This window comes from Pseudorca crassidens, chromosome 16 (genome assembly GCF_039906515.1).
Source record: "Pseudorca crassidens isolate mPseCra1 chromosome 16, mPseCra1.hap1, whole genome shotgun sequence".
Taxonomy (NCBI): domain Eukaryota; kingdom Metazoa; phylum Chordata; class Mammalia; order Artiodactyla; family Delphinidae; genus Pseudorca; species Pseudorca crassidens.
The window spans coordinates 5,442,816-5,463,715 of NC_090311.1; the positions used below are offsets into that span (position 1 = coordinate 5,442,816).

At 47.7% G+C, this 20,900-nt stretch overlaps 1 protein-coding gene across 7 annotated transcripts in view; it reads right to left on the minus strand.

Moving 5' to 3' along the window:
- DOCK1 (dedicator of cytokinesis 1) overlaps positions 1-20,900 on the minus strand; it is a 526,777-nt gene that overhangs the window by 381,958 nt on the left and 123,919 nt on the right. For all 7 annotated transcript variants that reach the window (XM_067709064.1, XM_067709065.1, XM_067709063.1 and 4 more), the window contains one exon: positions 18,643-18,751. In XM_067709064.1, coding sequence (XP_067565165.1) covers positions 18,643-18,751 — 109 coding nt within the window. The remainder of the gene's footprint in view (positions 1-18,642; positions 18,752-20,900) is intronic.

A 20,900-nucleotide genomic window follows, 5' to 3' on the forward strand; every position in this document is an offset into this window, starting at 1 on the left:
CAAAGATACGCATGTTCAACCCTGTGAGACGCATGGGCCAGCGGGCCCAGAAGACCCGGAGGACCGTGACCACCCAACCCCCGGCACGCCAGATGATGCGATTTTCCACATCCAGTGGAATGGAACTGCAGGGAAGGAAACCTCAGGATGGTTAGACATTAACTAGCCCTTACAATACAAAAGCAAATATCAGTCAAACCCTGGACTGGAGGGCAGTGGGGGTATGGGTGGGAAGCAGGGGGCACAGAGATTAGTAAAAGGTCTGAGGTAAGAAGGGTAACTTTTCAAAAAAACGAAATGCTATTACTTTCAAGTTTTCAAAGGAAATTAACAACCCAGGTCAGCATGATATCGGCGAGAACTCAGAATTTCAGAGCTGGAGGGGGACCTGGAATTCATCACTTCTCAGCTCCTTGGTAGAAATCTGGTGGAAAGAAGGGCTGAGGAGTACTGATGCATAATGCAGTACCTAAAAAGATTCCACTCTCTGAGGAGGTATACGCACGCCATCAATGACTTCATCCTGCTCACAGCATGGATTCATCTGGCAAAGCTTCACTTTCCTAGCTGGAAGACGTGAATGGCAGCCCAGCCACTACATTAATTATCCCAAATTATGCATAAGCGGGGTGTGAATGAGACTGTGCTCCACTGAATTTCACATAGGGTCAAAAAGAAAAAAAAATGAGCTGGTAAAAGATTTTAAATATCACACAACTGGCACAGCAATTCGGGGAGTTACGACTTGTTTAAAATATAAAGATGAAGCACTGCTAAAGGACTGACTACTGCATTACACACTCAACCGGCTTCTTTTAAACGTTCCATCTCTGTACACACGTAAAAGAAATGATTTCCCAATGCAAGCCAATGATGGCATTTTGACCTTTTCAGCCTGTGCAAAGTCTTCTTTGATGTTCATTGTTTATTTTAAAGAGGAGTTTATTTTAAAGAGGTGACCGTTTCTAGAGAGAGGATCACAGTGTGTAAATGCAGGGGCAACCTCAGAACACAGTCTAAACCATTTCCTTTATTTTACTGATGGGAACAAGAAAACTCAGTGGAATTAAAAGTTTCATTTTGAAGGAACCAGAGCTGCTGAGGCAACTGGGATTGAGAGGCTCAGATTCCAGAGAGGAAAATAGAAGAAATGCACCCAATATCACCAGTCAATACACCCAATGTACAAAACTGGTGATGGGAATGTTCTTTATTTTGATGGAGGTGTGAGTTACATGATGCAATCATTTCTCAAAACAGAGTATAAGCTGGACATATCACATTTGTGCATTTCAATGTATATGAATTATACCTCAATTTAAAATTCAGTTTTTTGATATAGGTATTGTAGACAAAACCAAAAAAAAAGAATCAGTAGATTAAATATCCCAAATAAAAGACAAAGGTTTCAGGCTGAGGAAAAACAATACCAGTCGCTGTCCTTCAATATAAGAACAAAGAAAGGTTGAAAATAAAAGGGTAAAAGGAGCTATTTTATGTACACGCTCACACACAGAAAGTGGATGCAGCTGTAATACATGAGAAATAATCTAAATCTTCCTGCCCCAATAACACAGCTTCTGCCCGCTTTCTGGGTGAGATAGTGCCTCTCAGCCCCTAATGCAGTGTTCTTTCAGCCCCACAGAGGAAAAGGCTTGCTGGCGTGGAAGCTGCTGGCACACGAGGTGACCGAAAAGCCCACAGGGCAGCCGGAAAAGCTGCAAGGGTTCCGGACGTGAAGGAGAGCCATGAAGCACAGAAGGCGGGGCCCGGGGCCACCGTCACGTCAGATGACGACTCAGGACACGTCCCATCCTCTAGCAAATATGACTGACACACTTGCAAAATGGTCATGATTTTCTATAAATATATTCCACATACGCAAGACATCACCTCTCCAGCTGAGCGAAGCTCGAGGAGGACAGACAGGGGCCACTCCCCCATACCCCCAGCGGCTTCCCTGGATGGAAGGTCACCATCCCTGGGAGAGCTCCCAATGGCAGCCACAAAGCTCGGAGAGGGGACTTGCAAGATTCCAGGAAAACTTTTTTTCCACTAAAAACATGTTTTACTTAAAAATACAAATGAGAAAAGGTATCCCGTGACACAAATAAAAGAACTAACAAAGAATTCTCTAATGTAATTTTCGTACTGAGAGACCCCTGGGGGGAAGTCCATTTTTTACTCCCTTGGGAGATCCTGTCCTTTTCTAAAAATGTAATTTTAGATCAAAAACCAAACGTATATGCCAATTTTCAGGGGGTCAGTTCAGAATCTCAGAGATTACTACTACCTGATGAACAGAACAGGACCGCATTCCTCTTCTCAGCTCTGAGGCCCTGGGGTCGGACCAAGGCTGCCTGCCTCCCTGTTCCTGACGCATCTGGCCACTCCAGCCCCTGAGATGCAGTCTTCTCACAAAACCAACCCATTCCCGCCATCTCCACTCTCTCCTTCTTTTCCTTCTCCGTCCCATCCCCAACCTTCTGCCCCTTCCCTGGAATGTTTGCTTATCTCTACTCCCACCAACCCTTAAAGCTCAGAGCCAGCCCTATCTGCTCCCACCATGCCTTATCTGGTGATCTCTGCCCACCTCCACTTTCTCTGGGTCCTTGTTTGGCCTGCAGTCTCCCATCTGGATGCCCAACGATGCAATAATGCACCACCTCATCTGTTACCTATTTTGCGGACTAAATACCTGCTTTCCTCTCCTGCAGACAGAAGGCTGCGCCTTCCTCTGTGTATTCCTCATGTCCTTGGGCCAGGACGAGTCCACAGCTGGCACCCAATGAGCATTTAACAAGCTATAAGGCCAAGTGATCGCATCCACACCACCTCTGCATACGTGTTAAAAGTGCATATATCTTAAACTACTGAACCTGACAGTAACATCATGAAGATCCCAACATCTAAAGCAGACCTGGAGACGCGCTTAAGGTTGTTTCCTCAGTAAGAATTTAATAAACGTCAGGCAAACACCACACAGATGTTTAAGTTACCGCAACATTTTTTCCCCCAAGAATAATCCACCTGGCCACTCCCACAGAGGCACCAGGTCCCTCCTCACTGTGGACACACAGGCTACTGGCACCTACCCTCCTCCACCCGTGGAAGCCTGCAAAACGCGGCGAAACTCCAGGCAAGGTGGGGAGGAAGATGTCGGAGTCACTGAAGAAGTCCCGTGCCCACAGAGAAACAAGCAGGCGCGATCCCAACATGGACATGGCCCCCGGGAAGAACGAAGGAAGGGGCGGACCCTGGAGGAAGGCTGCTCAGGGGCAGTGGGCGGCGCGGCGTGGCTGTGGGCAGGGCCGAGGCCCACCGGGATAGGCCAGCGCAGGTGGAACAGGCACAAGAGGCAGGCCCGTCCCTCGCAGCAAGAAGAGAACCAGGAGGAACGGAAAGGACGTCAGAGGCCTCAGGTGCATTACGGAGAACCAGGGCTGCCCCAGGGCCACAGAAGCACACCTGCAGACCCTCCCCAGACCATCAGCACTGACGCTGCCTGAGGCCTTGAACTCCAAGGTTCCCACTGAGGTTTACACTGAGACCCCTGCTTTCTGGTTCTTTGCTTTTCCTTAATTATGACTGCTACTCTTTTTCTCTTTTTTTTTTTTTTTTTTTGCGGTACTTGGGCCTCTCGCTGTTGCGGCCTCTCCCATTGCGGAGCACAGGCTCCGGACACGCAGGCTCAGCGGCCATGGTTCACGGGCCCAGCCGCTACGCGGCATGTGGGATCTTCCCGGACCGGGGCATGAACCCGTGTCCCCTGCATCGGCAGGCAGACTCCCAACCACTGCGCCACCAGGGGATGCCCTTCCGGACGCGCAGGCTCAGCGGCCATGGCTCACGGGCCCAGCCGCTCGGCGGCATGTGGGATCTTCCCGGACCGGGGCACGAACCCGTGTCCCCTGCATCGGCAGGCGGACCCTCAACCGCTGCGCCACCAGGGAAGCCCTCTGACTGCTGATCATTTTGACTGAGCTTTTTTGGGTCATGTACTGTCAAGTAGTTCTGAATTTATCCGCATTTCATTGGATCCTGATTTGGTCCAAGCAGCAAGTCTCTCTGTGTCAACAGGAAGGTATCTATTCTGTAGAAAGAAGTTCATACATGCTTTGCGGGAAAACAAAGCAGGGGACAGCGCTGGCCAAGTATTTATCACTGGCTTATTGGAAATCACATGTATAATCCATACAGAAACAGAAAGAATTCAGACACAATCGTGACCAAAGGGCTGACAGTGAGTACTCTCTCAGTGGTAGATTGAGGTGCTGTTTTATGGTACTTTACTCTTTTTTGTTACCGTCTTTGAGAAGCAATCAAAACAAAGAAATGAAAATTTCATTTAAAAATAGTCCTATAGCTTCTGTTAGCTCAAGATTCTGCGCTAGGCAAAGTTTTAATAATGAAGCACAAAGAACACTCAGCTCCCACCCCAGCTCGCTGCCACACAGAGCTGCCCGCTGCCCCAGGGGTACCTCTGGCTGCAGAGGAAATTGTAGGAAGCTGGGAAACTAGAAGGGGTAAGTGCCTGACACACATCCGAAACACACCCAGAGGGCAAATTACAGTCAATAAATCATATAACTGGGGCCCTCCGACATACTGCAACCAGTGGTTCATCTTCAGGTCCAGGAAAAATAAGGCAGGAGAAGGGGCCAACTGGTAGACCACGCAAACCAGCAAGGTGATTGCCAAGGGTAATGGATCCACGAAGCTGCTCCCCTTAAGGATGCATTGATGGGAACCCATCAGCAGAGTCATGACCTACCAGGAACTAACAAGATGATCAGCCTGACAAATGGCAGCAGGAATAGTACTTTTTTTCCATCTTAAAATGAATCGTTTAAAAGAAAAACAAAGGACAGACTTGGCGGTCACCTAATTTCTCAGTCATATCACCTTTGTACTTAATCTTGAGTGGTGACCATATAAAATGTGTAATGTCACAACGTGTATTTCCTGAGATTTTCTATGAAAATCTCGTTTTCAAAAATTAATTACACTTTAGTTACGTTTATTTAAACCAGACAGTGAGGGCTGTTGTTCTTCCCTAATCATTAAACTAGAGAGGAGACAATTTACGTTTCAAAAACAATATGAGTAACTCTAAGAATCAATCACTGTGTCTAAAGATTACACAGGCAAGAATAAAAGCTGCTTTATTTTAACAAGATATGCCTTTTATGGCCTTTTCTTTCCGTTACCTTTCCCCTAATTCAATGTACCATATTGAATGCATAGGATTTCCCAAGGGGAAAATAATTCTACTTGAATTATAAAAGTGTCACATTCACAGCTCATGGAGAATAATGCTGCTCAGATTCTCATCAAAACTCTTCTGCCTGGCCCAGGATTCTCAGGTTTTCAGTGTAAGGTATAAGCTTAACGTCTGATTCGGGATATCGTGGGGAAAGCAAGGGCTGACCCTCCCTCACAGAACCATTCTGTCCCCTCATAAAGTCCTGGAAAAACTCAGGTATGACTTTTTCACTCCCCAGTTCCCTGATTTCCCGTGTCAACTACGTGAGCACTTTTAAAATTCAACGTAAAGTCCAAGATTGCGTCCACACACACACAAAAGTAATTTATTCCATCATGAAGTTCTGAAAAATAGCTTTCATGAAATTTTGTAATTATTTGATGTAAGTATAATGGAGCTGATGATTTTTTAAGCTCAAGTATGATTTTTTTTTTTTTCACACTTGCTAATGCTCTGGCACTAGCCAACTCGTTTCTCAATAAAATTCTTCCTGGGCATTTTTAAGGGTATATTCTCCTCTCGGGCCTCAGCTTGGGCTACTCGGTATGCCAGCCAGGACACCAAGCCTAAATGAAGGCTTTAACTACCCTTTCCATCAGCCCAGCAGACAGTCCGGAAAATAGCTACAGAAGCCATTTCACAAGGTCACTAATTTGCACTGGTTTCAGCTACACTCACAAATGTCAGGTCAGCCCCCCTACCGGCCGCCTTTAACCCTCTCTCTCTCCTCTGCAGCAGGAAGCCCCCATTGCTCTTTTCAACTTCCTTGTCTTTTCCTTTCAGGGATGGTCCCTTCCTTTACAGGAGGAAGGTTAATGAGGGCTCTTTCTGCGGATGGTTTTGGCCTTGAAAAGCTAGACAGTCATTCTGGGTCCTCTAGGATTACAAATAGTAAGAAAACTACAGGCCTCTGACTAGTGGTGGCCATTCTTCCCTCAAGCAGAGAGAAGAAAGTACTGAGCCGAGAGCAAGGATCTCTTTCAACCCCTGGGCACAGTCATGACTAACGCCTTGGCCTCCCCAGTGACAAGAATCAGTTACTTTCCTTCTTTCGGAAGTGAATGTGCGTTGGGTTTATGCATTTAGATTACTGGAGCTTTGCAGAGAGCCCAGAAGTCGAGGAGTGTCGGTCCTCTGATGCTGTTCTCCTTCAGTATGGGGTGGAATATTCTGGGTCTCCTGCCCTCTTCATGTCACTTTTGTCAACAGTGACACAGTAACTTGCTAGGACTTTGACTTGGGATGGCATTGCACCTATAGATCAAGTTGGAAAGATCTGACATCTTAACAGTAGTGAGTATTCTTACCCATACACTGGAATATCTTGCCATTTGTTTAGCTCTTGTTTGAGGTTTACGTCATTTGCAATCAAAAGAAGCCTCAATCCACAGAAACTCACAATACAAAAAGAACCTACAGGCACATGCGCTTATAAGGAGCATTCCACAAGCAAAGTGCACATGACCTTTGCAGACCCTGTGCCTTCAGTTCACCTGGGAGACCCTGCATTAGATGGGTCAGACTGCTTTAGACTCTGTTCTAAACCCCCTCATCTTTCCTAGAACAAAATCTTGGAAGGCGCTCCAAGGGGCAGCTGCAATTTGAAGACTGCAGAGAAGAGCCAGTGGATGTGGGTTCTAAATGTCTCCATCGATGACTCTGCTATTAAACTCACCGACTTTACATGATCGTGTTTCCTGCCCCTCCCTTCTGCATGCTTTCTCATTAGTACTTTGAACGGGGTGCCGTGGCAGCGCTGGGAGGATCACAGGAAGGTGCACTGAAAGGTTTTGATGAGTGAGAGAGCTGCACAAATAGAAGGCCTTAGGGTGATCTCAGGCTCCCTAATCCACCTGGACAAAAGCAGCGGATAAGCTCTCTCCAAACCATATAGGAGTCTGGGTTGGGTACTTTCCTCCACTGTATTATGTAACGTAACCAAGCATCCAACAGCAACAAGCACTGTATCTGTGTAGACACCTCCAGCCACCCAGCCAGCAGCACCACTGAGTAGACACCAGACAAGGGGTGGAAACTGGACGCTGTCTAAAGGGAACCGGAAAATGAGAGCCCAGTCCTAAACGGTGGTCATGTAGTTAGAAATGTCAGGTAGATACCCAAAATGCATGTAAATAAGGACGTTTTCAGCACACTACAGCTGCACAAGAACATGTTTCCCGTGATGGAGTGAAGCAGAGTTACTAGCACAGCAGTTCTCAGAAAGAGATAACTTTTAAGCAGGGTCTCAGGAGAAACCCACCCTCAATGTCCAAATATTCTAGAATCATCAGCCGCTTCTTTATTTTTTTTAATAATTTAATTAATTTATTTATTTTTGGCTGCGTTGGGTATTTGTTGCTGCGTGCAGGCTTTCTCTAGTTACGGCGAGCGGGGGCTACTCTTTGTTGCGGTGCGCAGGCTTCTCATTGCGGTGGCTTCTCCTGTTGCTGAGCACGGCCTCTAGGCGTGCGGGCTCAGTAGTTGTGGTACACGGGCTCAGTAGTTGTAGCTCGCGGGCTCTAGAGCGCAGGCTCAGTAGTTGTGGCACATGGGCTTAGTTGCTCTGCCGCGTGTGGGATCTTCCCGGACCAGGGACTGAACCCATGTCCTCTGCATTGGCAGGTGGATTCTTAATCACTGCGCCAGCAGGGAAGTCCCTTCACCCGCTTCTTAAGATGTCTCTCCATCATGCAGTGGCTTAAGCCAACGTCTTGGGAGGTGATGAAACCACCCTGCCTCTTCCTCATCTCCCACATGGGAGCCACCACCGCAGTCCGTAAATTATACCAGCAAGTCTCTTCCTCCTTCTCAAAACTCATCACCAATACTGGAGCCCAATGTCTCAACCAGGGGCAATTCTGCCCCCACCTCAATCCCAGGAGACACTGAGCAACATCTGGACACATTATTGGTTGTCACGCTAGGGAATGCATCTAGCGTGTAGAGGCCAGGGATTCTGCTAAACATCTGTAGTGCACAAGACAGCCCCACAACCAAGAAGGATGGGCCCCAAATGTCAGTAGTGCTAAAGGAAAGAAGCCTGCTCTAGCCCCAGCCCCATGGTCTCTTACCTGGGCTTCATGACAGCCTCTCACCCCACCGCATCCTCTCTTAACTGCTCCAGCCCATTGTGCAGACAGCAGCCAGATGACCCTCTGAGAAGCCACGTCTGACGTGACCATGCCCGTTTCAGGGGCGTCCACGGATCCTGAGCAGGACCACAGGGCTCTGCCCCAAGCGCCCCTCCGCCTCTCCATCCTCTCCCCCCAGCCCTCGCTGGCTCACTGCCCACCCCATCCAGCCACAACCACCGATCTTGTGGCCAGTCCTTGAAAGCAGCAAATACCCTCCTGTCTACTGGCCTCTACCTGGAACTTGCCCCGCCTCATGCTTTCTTCACCCAACTCCTCCTTGAAACCTTCCTTGAACCCCCCAACTCTTTCCCATCCCCTGATATCCCTGGTCATCCTATCCCTTACTTTCCTCCAAAGGACCTTTTACAATCTAAAATTAGAGATTTATATCTATGGTTTGCTTGAAATCGTACAACTATACATGTGTGGGTATGGTGATTTGATTAATACCTGTCTCGCTGACTTAAATGTAATCACCATGAGAACAGAGCCCACATCTGTATTATACGTGTGTGACCAGCACCTGCACAGTGCCTGGCTCACAGAATGAACATATTAGTAAATGAATTTTTAAAACAAATGAGCCAATAAATGAACAATGAGGGGCTAGGCATAAAGCCATCCAGGAGACCTGCTCAGTTTCACAGAGCACTGAATAAATCCTGACTGTGATGGAGGAAGGAGAAAAGGGCTGGGGGGCACCTTGCCTGGTGGAAGAGGTGGGCAGAAGGCTTGGATAAGGAAGGGGAGCTGGGGGAGAGACCCCTGAAGGCCAAGGTCAGGGGCCAGGAAAAGGCAATCCCTCCAGGTGCCTGAGAGGAGTGCTTTTCCACTAGAGAGCATCACTGCAGGGGGCAGGACAGGCAAGGTGGCTAGGAAAGGCCTGACATCCTGCAGTCCCAAATTCAAGCCTTGTCCTCCAACACAAACAGGCACATGAGGGTAAAGAACACGGAGGAGGGCCTCCCTGGTGGCGCAGTGGTTGAGAGTCCGCCTGCCGATGCAGGGGACGCGGGTTCGTGCCCCGGTCCGGGAAGATCCCACATGCCGCAGAGCGGCTGGGCCCGTGAGCCATGGCCGCTGAGCCTGCTCGTCCGGAGCCTGTGCTCCGCAACGGGAGAGGCCGCAACAGTGAGAGGCCCGCGTACCGCAAAAAAAAAAAAAGAACATGGAGGAAACCCACCACAAAATTAAAGGAAAGATCAATGCCACCAACTACTTCTCAATGAAATCATTCACTGCAGGCTTAAAATGCTAAAAGCAAAAATCCTAGTACTCAACCATGGAAAAATTAATGATGAAAAATCATTTGATTGAGCAAACGAACGCACATCAATGCAGGCACGTGCTCTGAACTGGCACAGAGCCGTTACAACTACAACTACTCATTAATGTGGAAAGGCACTCATGATATAATGATAAAAAGGGAGCAAAGCGAACCTTATCTAGGTTGTAACTATAAAAATTCTCACGCACGTGCACCATAACTTGGGTAGAAAACCAACACAAACGGTTGGCTTGCTGAAGGAGAGTGGAGAACAGAAATGATTTTGCTTTCCGCTAAGGCTGCATTTCTGCTGCTGTTGCAAAGTCCTGTCCACTACAAATGGGGGCAGGGAGGTGGTCAGGAAACAAGTGTCTCCATCCAGACAGCTCCAGACAAAGTCTGCCCACACGGGTGGTATCTCAAATGTCCTGGGGCTACAGCTGAGAAGACTGTGCAACTCCCCTGCAAGGAACTCTGGCCAGAAGAGAGGTTCCAGAAATCCAACACTGGGCGAATGCTCTCCACATTACACAGTGGGGGAAGCTGGAAGCCCCAGTGTTGGGTGAGTTCAAATTGGAAGCATTTTGAGCCAAAGGTTTACCAAGCAAACGACCTAGAATGTTTTCTTCAACTTTTTTTTTTTTTTTTTTTTTGTGGTACGCAGGCCTCTCACTGTTGTGGCCTCTCCCGTTGAGGAGCACAGGCTCCGGAAGCGCAGGCTCAGCGGCCATGGCTCACGGGCCCAGCCGCTCCGCAGCATGTGGGATCTTCCCGGACTGGGGCACGACCCCGTGTCCCCTGCATCGGCAGGCGGACTCTCAACCACTGCACCACCAGGGAAGTCCTGCTTCTTCTTTTTTGATGCGAGTCATGACTTCACTTGCAAGTGTCTTATCATCTACGCATAAGGAAAACTTGTGAAATCAGAATAGTCCAGAACATCGGGCAGCGGAGCGCTGGGGGCGCAGGTGAAGCCAGCCCCGAGGGGAACACCTGCACCTGCCTGGAATCCTACGTCCCCCACCCTCCAGGGCAGCCAGGACACTCACTGCACAGGTGAGATCCAACCACACCCACCTCAAAGTGTGACCAGGGACCAACATCAGCTGCGCTCACTGGGTGATGACTGGAAATGAAAACCCTCGGCCCCTCCCTGGAATTACCGAGGGGGAATCTGCAGTTCCACAAGACCCCCAGGTGAGTCGCATTAGGTGAGGTCAGAAGGGTAGGGTCCTCATCATGTGATCAGTGCCCTTATAAGGGTCACAAGAGAGCTTGCTTCATGTCTCTGTTATCCACCACGTAAGGATGAAAGAAGTCAGCTGTGGGCAATGCAGAGGAAGGCTCTCACCCGAACTGCCCTGACGGCGCCCTCATCTTGGACTTCCAGGCCCCAGAAACGTGAGGAATAAATTTCTGTTGTTCATAAGCCACCCAGTCTACGATACTCTGTGACAGCAGCCCAAACTAAGACAAGCATCCAGAAGGAAGAAATCTCTGTTTCAAGCTGCCATGTGTGTGGTATTTAGTTGCAGCAGTCCGAGGAGACTGGTGTCACTTCCAAGCACAGCTCGTTCCCCTCGGCCCCTGGAGTCTGGGACCACCCTCTCCTCCCTGTTAGTAGGAGAACTCTCCAGAAGGCCTGGCCCGTTGCTGATTCTCAATCCAATGTGGCCGTTCCCTTCATGGCTGTCTTCTCCTGAGCTGCCAGCCTTCAGCTGCTGAGTATCCTGGTTCAGAAAGTCTTCCCCCCAAATGGACAAGTGACCTGGAAAGTCACCATCCAAGCCATCTCGGACGAATGATGACAGACTTTGCAAGCAAAGCCCTGACTCGCATCTGCGGCATCCTGGATCAATCAACACAATCAACAACCACCAGCCCCAGCCTCAAAAAAAAGTGAGGAAAATATTTTATTGTTTGCTCTGAGTGTACCTTCCTGGCTCTGATGCTACCCATGTCTTTAAAATACATACAAGTCTATGATGGTTCCCACATCTCGCTGGCCTGCTTCCTCAGAGCCCAGAATCATCTGAGCTGAAGGAACTGGACTCAGCAGAGCTCTTGTCTCCTTACTTGATTCACCCACTGATCCTGTACCAAGAGACGCCAAGGTTACGTAAGCAGGTGACTTCTGAGGATCAAACAGCTCCCTAGGCGTCCAGCGCTGTGGTCAAGTCGCTCAGTCCCACAAGGAATAGGATGAAGTGGAATCACAGACTGGACCAGGGCTCTAGTGAAAACCAGGCCATCACGTGGGACACAACAGCCCAAATGGGAGGTGCACAGATTCCTCAGGCAGGGAGCAAGTCCTGATAGCTCTGCTCACAACTTCCACAGACCTTCAGAGCATTTGGAAATCTGTATGCACCCAGCTAACCAGACAGAACCAGGTCTTCGCCATAGAGAAAGGGTTGGCCAGGGAGGTTACTGAAGCACTGTTTACGGAAAGGAAAACTACAAACAATCTTGGTGCCCAAACATAGAAAACTGGTTAAATAAGCTACGACACAACCATGAAGCGATATAACCTTAAAAAAGGTGTTCTTCAAGAGTACTGAAGGATGCAGGGAAATGTATGTGGAAAAAAGGAAAGTTGTATAAACAGGTATGTATAAACACACATACATACATATGGAAATATCTGTACGTATATATCATATACATAATCTCATGCATCATCATAGCCTAAGGAGGAAAAGCCTACGATTATAAAGACAAACATGCTAACACTGTAATTTATGGGGGGGGAGATGACAAGTGAGACTTATTTTTCTGAAGTTGACTTTTTGGCATTTTCCACTTTTCTAAAAAGATCACATATTACATTTAAACTGAGGGCCAGGACACAATAAATCCCTGCTTTGTTTAAGGGAGCTGATAAGACTTCACATCCTTATGGGAATCTTGAAAGCAGCACATGAAGTGGAGAACACTGGGGCCCAGGATGAAGGGGTCAAGTGGGAGCTGCTATTACTAGAGCCAAGGCCCCGGGCAGGTCAGCAGTCACCTGTGCAACCTGATTTTCTCATCTGCAAGGAAATCATAGTATTTCCGATCCTTGTTTTGTCATCATCCCTAAAACATTCAGAGTTTTTCCAGAGGACAAAAATATTTGAAACTTACAAATTTGTTAGAAGCAGTGAGGACCCTGGAAGCTAGCTGAGAAATGGACAAAAAGCAGCCAAAGCTTCTGATAAGGAAGAATTTTAGATAAAATAGAAGAGAAGTAAGTATAGTTCAAGTCCAGGTATTATTTTTTGTTGTTGTTGTTGTTGTTTTTTAACATCTTTATTGGAGTATCATTGCTTTACCATGGTCTGTTAGTTTCTGCTTTATAACAAAGTGAATCAGCTATACATATACATATGTCCCCATATCCCCTCCCTCTTGCGTCTCCCTCCCTCCCACCCTCCCTATCCCACCCCTCTAGGTGGTCACAAAGCACCGAGCTGATCTCCCTGTGCTATGCGGCTGCTTCCCACTAGCTATCTATTTTACATTTAAGGAAATGAAAACCATGCTTCTTGGAGGGCAAAACTCACCCAACAACTGCATTTACTGTGATTACCATATAGCTTATTTCCAACACAGTTCTCCCCGGGGAAGGCCAGACAGACGTGGCACCACCAGGGGTCAGAAAGGCAAGCAACAGGGAAGCTGGCACCCAAGGGGCAGCCCCCTGGAAGGAAGGCAAAGCCTCACGCATCTGTGTGCCCATCGCAGCTCAGGAGCCTCGAATTCAATTAATCTTCACCCCAGTGCAATCCACATTCTGGTAGAGGAATTCACGGAGCACCAGGGACCTGTGTCTTTACAATGGAAGACACACAGAACACTAATAATATTTCATACTAAACCGAACAAGAGGGTGGAAGAAATAGAAAGAACGGTAAAGAGCAGTGTTTTTCAAATGTGGGTTGAGATACGTTCGCTGTTCAGGAAATAAATTTAGTGCCTGTCAACCAGCAATTTTTTTTTTAGTGAAATACATTAGTTCAGAATAGACCAAAGGATACCAGAATAGAACAGAAAATGCCAGAGTACATCCCATGGAATAAAGGGTTAGAACGTTTTCATGAAAGACTTTTCAGCTTCACACACACACACACACACACACACACACACACAGACACGCCCAACAACGCATTTTTTATTGTGGATCAGGGTCAATGTTTCCCTCAACAGAAAGTTCTAGAAATTTCTAGGGAGGTTATGCCTAGTTCACAGGGTAGTCTTTTCCAGGATCATCCCACAGAGTTGTAAGATTTGTGGAACAGAGTGAAAATGTCAACGCCTGTGTTAATTCTGATGGCAAAACCCCACGTGCCCCAAATCTAGCACTACAGTCCACGAGTGGTGAAGAAACAGAAGCCTCTGTGGCCAATGCAGGGGGCCCATCACCGAGACCCATCCTCCAAGAAGCCTCAGGACCAGCCCCACGGAACCGCCTTTACCTCCTCTAGACACAGCCAATTTCTGCTGGCATAGCGTCAAAGTTTTTTAATTGCTTTATGCCAAAAAACACAGGACATATCCACTCCGATGAAAAGCTCCACAGGGAATGAAGGTGATGTCTTTACAGCCCCAAAGCATCTGATCCAGAGCTGCTGTCCGTCGACGTGGACAACCACTTTAGGCCCTGTTTCTGAGCCATCGGATCGCTGGTGCCCAGTGACCCTCTCTGGGGGGGAACTGAATGGAAGGATGTGGCTCTGGATCTGGGCAACGTGGGCTTAAATTATCCCTCTGCCTGGTCCCATGGCCTTGGGCAAGTTCGTTAACAGCTCTAGGTGTCTTCACCTACAATCAACGATCACACCTATGGAACGGGAGTACTGTGAGGGTCACAGAAGATGCTAAATATAAACACTCAGAACGGCAAGTGAGCGATGCATGGCAGCCCCTGGAGCTCATGCTTCTTCCCATCAGCCTTTGGCATTAACCCTCCGGGTGGCTTCCGAGCGTCCAGAGGGGCTCCACTCGTGTCTCTAAGAATCAAAGGCTATAGGAGAGTTGGCTGGATTGACTGAAGATTCTGAACGGCAGAACCTGGAATCTGACCCATTTCTCCAAGGCAGCTGGAGAACGTCACAGCTTCCTGAGAAAAACAAGTCTACTGCCAGATGTGAGTTTTAGGGAACAAGAAGGGCAGGTATAGCACTAAGGGTGTAGCAAGTAAAGAGAGGTTCTGCCATAATCTCATCAAGAGTAACTGCGCACCAGACACACAGTGGCTCGTGATAGGCATGGCCACGGGGAGCAAAGGAAGAGAAGGCAATGGAAGAGGATGATCGCGTCTGGCTTGGAGATGCTGCAGGCGAAGTGCCGCTGGGTCATGCGTGGGGGAGAGGCAGACGGTGACCACACAGGGTAGAGCAGAGAACAGGACCAGACGGCGCTGGCCACAGGTACAAGGACCTGCTCATGGTGGGGCAGGACACGGAGAAGTGTGATGGCCAAGAAGGTTCCCCGAAGCACCTGCTGAATGCTTAGGATGTCTGAGGGTGGCTGTAGGCATGTCAAAGGGGCAGTGGCTGTAGGCATGTCAAAGGGGCAATCTACTGTGCAGACAGAAGATTCCAGACTGAGAGGAAAGGGTGAGGGATCCATCAGGACCCCAAAGGAAGGGGCAGGTAGGGGAGAACTCAACACAGGTGGAGGGTTAGTTTCAGGTAGTAGAATGGACTCGTCTTCTTCGGAAGGAAGTGAGAAAGGAAAGGTGATGTTGGACAGGTATTAGAGGATCTTTTCAGTACAGCAGACAAACCGGCATCATTTGCTAAAGGTGGAAGGGGGTGGGTAATGAGTCTCAAGCTTGAGAAGCTGCCAGAAATACTGTTAAGATAAATGGAACAAGAAATCTTTTTTCTTTAATTTTTATAAAAAATAAAATGGTATGGGTGCTGTGGAAAATGACATGGTAATTCCTCAAAAAATTACACATACAGTCCAGCAACTCCACATCTGGTACAGACCCAAAAGAAGTGAAAGCAGGGCTTGAACAGCTCGTTACTTGTACTTACTTTCACAGCAGCATCATTCACAAAGGCCAAAAGGTGTAAAGAACCCAAGTGTCCATCAAACGGTGCACGAATAACAAAATTTGTTAGATACATGCAATGGGATACAATTCTGTCTCAGCAAGGAAGGAAATGCTGACACCCGCTACAACATGGATGAACTGTGAGGACCTTATGCTAAGTAAAAGAAGCCAGACACGGGCTTCCCTGGTGGCGCAGTGGCTAAGAGTCCGCCTGCCGATGCAGGGGACATGGGTTCGTGCCCCGGTCCGGGAGGATCCCACATGCCGCCAAGCGGCTGGGCCCGTGAGCCATGGCCGCTGAGCCTGCACGTCCGGAGCCTGTGCTCCTCAATGGGAGAGGCCTGCGTACCGCAAAAAAAAAAAAAAAAAAAAAAAAAGAAGGCAGTCACAAAAGGACATGTACGGTATGATTCCACTTACACGAGGAACTTGGAATACTCAAGTTCATAGAGACAGACAGCAGCACGGTGGCTCTCAGGGGCTGGGAGGAGGGGAGGACGGGGCAGCTACGGTGTAACAGGTACCGAGTTTCCGTCTGGGGCGATGAAAAGGGTTCTGGAGACGGATGGTGGTGATGGTTTCACACCCACGTGAATGCCTTTCATGTCACAGAACTATACTCTTACAAGTGGTTAAAGTGGTAATTTTTCATGTTCTTTACCATATAAAGAATTTTTTTAAGGACGTGTCAGCAGCTCTGAGGTTGGGGGTCACTAACTGAGGGATCTTGAAGCAGCACAGTGGTGAGTGTGTCTCTAGAACCGCATGGGGGCCCCAGGGCAGGATCTAGAAGTGGAGGAGACCTGAGGCCACCTGGCAGAGCATCGCCCACACATTCACCGTGGTTCCCTCTCCCATGTAACAAAGACGTACCCAAGTACGCTCCTGCTTAAGTTAGATGACGCTGCTGCAAACTCCAAGTCCAGTGGAAGGCAGCGCTGCTGAAAATTCTAATTGGATGCCGTGTCTATCCTGCAATTAATGATTATCAGAAACTCCGCTTGCCTCTCCCTTCATTGAGGCATAAAATGCTGACTTGGATCCACAAGGTGGGTGTAAGTGGTTCTTGCAAGTCTGAGAAGGGTGACGGCGGGGTGCTCAGAACGGCCACTCCCACCCCACAAGTCTATCAGGTCACACTGAACATCACCAAGAACGCATGGAGCGCGCTGACCCCCTGCTCACGAATGACATCATCTCCAAGATCAAAACAGCCAACAAGGGCCACCCTTGGGAAACAACGTTAACCCCTAAGAAATGCCAGTCTTTTTCATATTTCCTCTACGTAAGATGACTCACAATTGCATTTCCATTTCCACAGAGCAAAACGTAAAGAGTTAAAACAACACAAAAACAGGATCCCGTGATGGGAATTCTTAAATTTCAGAAGTCGAGGCAGCACCTATTGTGCAAGAACAAAATACGAAATCAGCAGCAAGGAGGCAACATTTCAAATAAAACTCAGTCATCTGTGCTGCAGATGTAAGGTCTGCACCAATGCACAAACGTCACTGAACTCACCCGTGTCTCATAATAAAACACCCACTGAAGGAAGGACTTTCAAGTCTGCAGTTACTAAATGCCTTGACATCCAGGGAGGTGGGCAGACACAAGTCAAGCCCAATCAAATTTAATAATCTAACAGTATATTTAGAAACCAAAAAGGACTTCTGGGCTCAAAACTTCCTGTCATTTGTATCTATTCTTAGACTCCCTGTGTCTGTTTTCCAGAAATGCCAGAGGATTTCGTAGTAAATGTACCAAACACATTGTTAATTTTAACCTCAAAACAATAAGGCAGCTTTAGGCAATAAGTTGCCAAAATAATTAAGCCCAAACTTGAAAATACACGCCACACAGCTTTCTCCGTGGATCACCAGCTCCACATGAAGACTGAGAAGTGATACTGAGGACGGCACGGCTCTGCCAGACAGCAGCTTCACCTCCGAGATGTAAGGGCCATCATGACTGTTCACGTTTAGTGACACTGCTCCCCTGGTCACAGCAACCGTGACACACATCTGAGCACACGTACATCTCTGTCCCAGACTTAAAAGCTGGGAAATCACTTTCCCACAATATTTTTAATAGCCATAAAGATGTTTCCTGGGAAATGCTACAGTAAAAGAACATTCAAAGAGGAAAGTACAGAGGCTGCTACAAGGAGCAGCAGAGTGAAAGCTGCAAGTTAATCATTTGGAAGATTCTTGTCCTTTGAAGGAATCAGCACGGGCAGCACACACTACTCGCACGGCTTCTTCTCCAGTACGTCGGCCACACTGAAACTGCCAGACAGGGATGCTGGCAAGGGTGCGGGTCCTGGGCCACTCCCTGGGCCCGTCCCCCACGCCCCACCTCCTGGCACCTCCACGTCGGCGTGTCCTGAAGACCACACAGACCCCACCTGAGACGCAGGCATCTGTTCTCCCAAAGGACCACAGGGCGAGAACAGATAATAAGGTGGCGAGAACAGCAGGACCACGGGAAGGTTGGATCCCTCGCTCACTCTTCCAGACTCGCTGGAGGGACCAAGATATATCACTATCAGCACAGCTCAGCCTGAGGTCTGATGGGTGCCTGGGGCACCTACAGCCTCAGCCTCCCACACCTGCTCAGATACTGAGACGCCCTGACAAGTGACGTGAAAACATCCTCCTCATCCACTTCCCCATCCTTCCATGATGGAAACTGAGAACCTCTCCTTGCAGAGAAGCAAAGACCAAGGACAGCATTGAAGAGCCCCTCCAGAGGAAGCAAAAAGAATCCCATTACAGGGACCGCGACCATGGTCACTGCAAAGCCGCTCCTGAACCTTCCGCTCACGTCCAGGCTTCGAAGGACACGCAGACCCTGCTTTTACCGGCCTGCAGGGAGTCCTGCCTCTAAGAGCGGGGCCCTGAGTGTGGTCGACGCTGCCCCGAGGACCTACCTTCACCCGGACGGTCTGGTCTGACACGCCGCTCATCATGTCGCTGATGGATCGGAACAGCTGCACCAAGGACTCCACGAAGTCGGCCTCTCCTTTGTTTTCGTACAGCCTGCAAAGGAACACACAGACCTGTGGGCCTGGCACACGGCACATCGCCACTTTGTGCTCCTGCATCTACAGACATTAGAGTTGCTGTGAGGGAACGTCCTCGATATCCAAGGAACATGGGAGCTGACCTGGGTTATAACCTGGACCCTCAGCGAGGGAGACAGGCCTTCACGCTGAGGAAGCTGATTTTAATCATTGTATTCATTGCCTTTTGGCTTGTAACACAACACATTCTACAAATCTGAAAAACGCAGAAATGTATAAAAAGGGAGGGAAGGAGGGAGAGGGTAAGGAAGGGAGAGAGGAAGGAAGGATGGAGAAATCCAGCTTGAATTCTACCCCGCAGAGATCACATCATTAATATTTCAGTGTATATCCTGCCAGTGTTTCTTAAACCCATGTCACATAATTGACAATCACAAAGATAACTAAGTTTAACATGATCTTAGAACCTTTTGAAAATGATACTATACTCATAAACTCAAAATTACTTGATTTCAGAGTAATGACACTATACAAATTCTCCCATCACAGAATTGGTGGTTCCGGGAAAACATTCAAATGTGGATCATATTCAGTAAATGGATAATAAGGAAGTGGCACACTGGTTACATGCATGCAAATACGTGCTGCTAATTGTAAGTAAGTTTCATCTACGAATTATTTATTAGCAGTTACTTCAAGCTGCTGTGTTACTGACAAGCAATACATTTGCATTTTAAAATGATGCAGCGCAGATGTTTTATTAATACAGACTAGTTTTCTGCCTAATTAAAAGTATACCATACCTGAAAACTTGTGTACAATGGAGAATTTTGTAAACTAAGTGATAATTAATTGCCCTAGAAGTAGTCTTAAATGAGTTCCACTGTAAAGCAGCAAATTCTGTCTAAAATGGGACATTGCAACCTAGTGTATCTGTTTTGTAAAGGGTTTTCAAATAGGGGTTTGTATAAACAGTGTGCCAAACAATGACCATTATGAAGTCATGAACTCCTGCTTGCAGGTGAAAAGGAGCAAGGGTGGCAGACTGGTGCAGATACCTGGGGAGGCTTCTAGCATGTACTCATTCATTCTCCCCCATTCCCCCCCACCCCACTCCCAGTGTATCTGCCAGTTCCTAAGGCTCCACGGCGCAGGGGACTGGAAACCAAAATGAAAACATCTATAAAGCAGAGTGGAGTGTCTGTCTGTCTCCAGCGATAAAGAATAGAGTCTGAAAAATGCCAGGGAGAGGGGCTCCAGGTAACACAGCAGACTCAGCTGAAAACCCTGGGCAACCAGAGGAAAACCATACAAGACTGAGGCTCACGAAGGCTCCTTACAGCCTCTGTCGTGTAAAGGTTCAGTCTCGCTCCCTCTGCCTAGAAAAGAAAAGGATGAATCATCTCTTGAAGAAGATCACATCATCTGGAGCTTTGACAGTTTTATATATTCACAGTCCTGTATTCAAACAAACTTATTAAACACGGAAGAACACCAGACCACATGTGGCCCAATCAAAACAGAGACGACAGAAACAGACCCACGAGTGATCAAGATACTGTAGCTAGCGAGCAGTTACATTCTGTATCAAGACTGTCAAAATAAATGTATTATATTCTAAAACAAAAAGATGGAAAAAATAGAAAACTGGAAATATGAAAATAGAGAGATGAAGAAAATAGAAGGTAAGATTAAAAAATTCTAGTAGAGAAATGAATGTATAAAAAAAGATGAAAATTCTAAAACAAAAATATAATATCTAAAATTAAGAATTCAGGGACTGCCCTGGTGGCACAGTGGTTAAGAATCCACCTGCCAATGCAGGGGACACGGGTTTGATCCCTGGTCCAGGAAGATCCCACATGCCACGGAGCAACTAAGCCCATGTGCCACAACTAATAAAGCCCACACACCTAGAGCCCATGCTCTGCAACAAGAGAAGCCACCACAACGAGAACCCTGCACACTGCAACGAAGAGTAGCTCCCACTCGCTGCAATTAGAGAAAAGCCCACACGCAGCAACGAAGACCCAACGAAGCCAAAAAAAAAAGTTTTTTTTAAATGATAAAATAAAATTAAGAATTCACTATATGGGTTAACTTGAGATTAGACAGAGTTAAAGACAGAATCAGTGAAATGGAAGACAATCAACAGAAAAATAAAC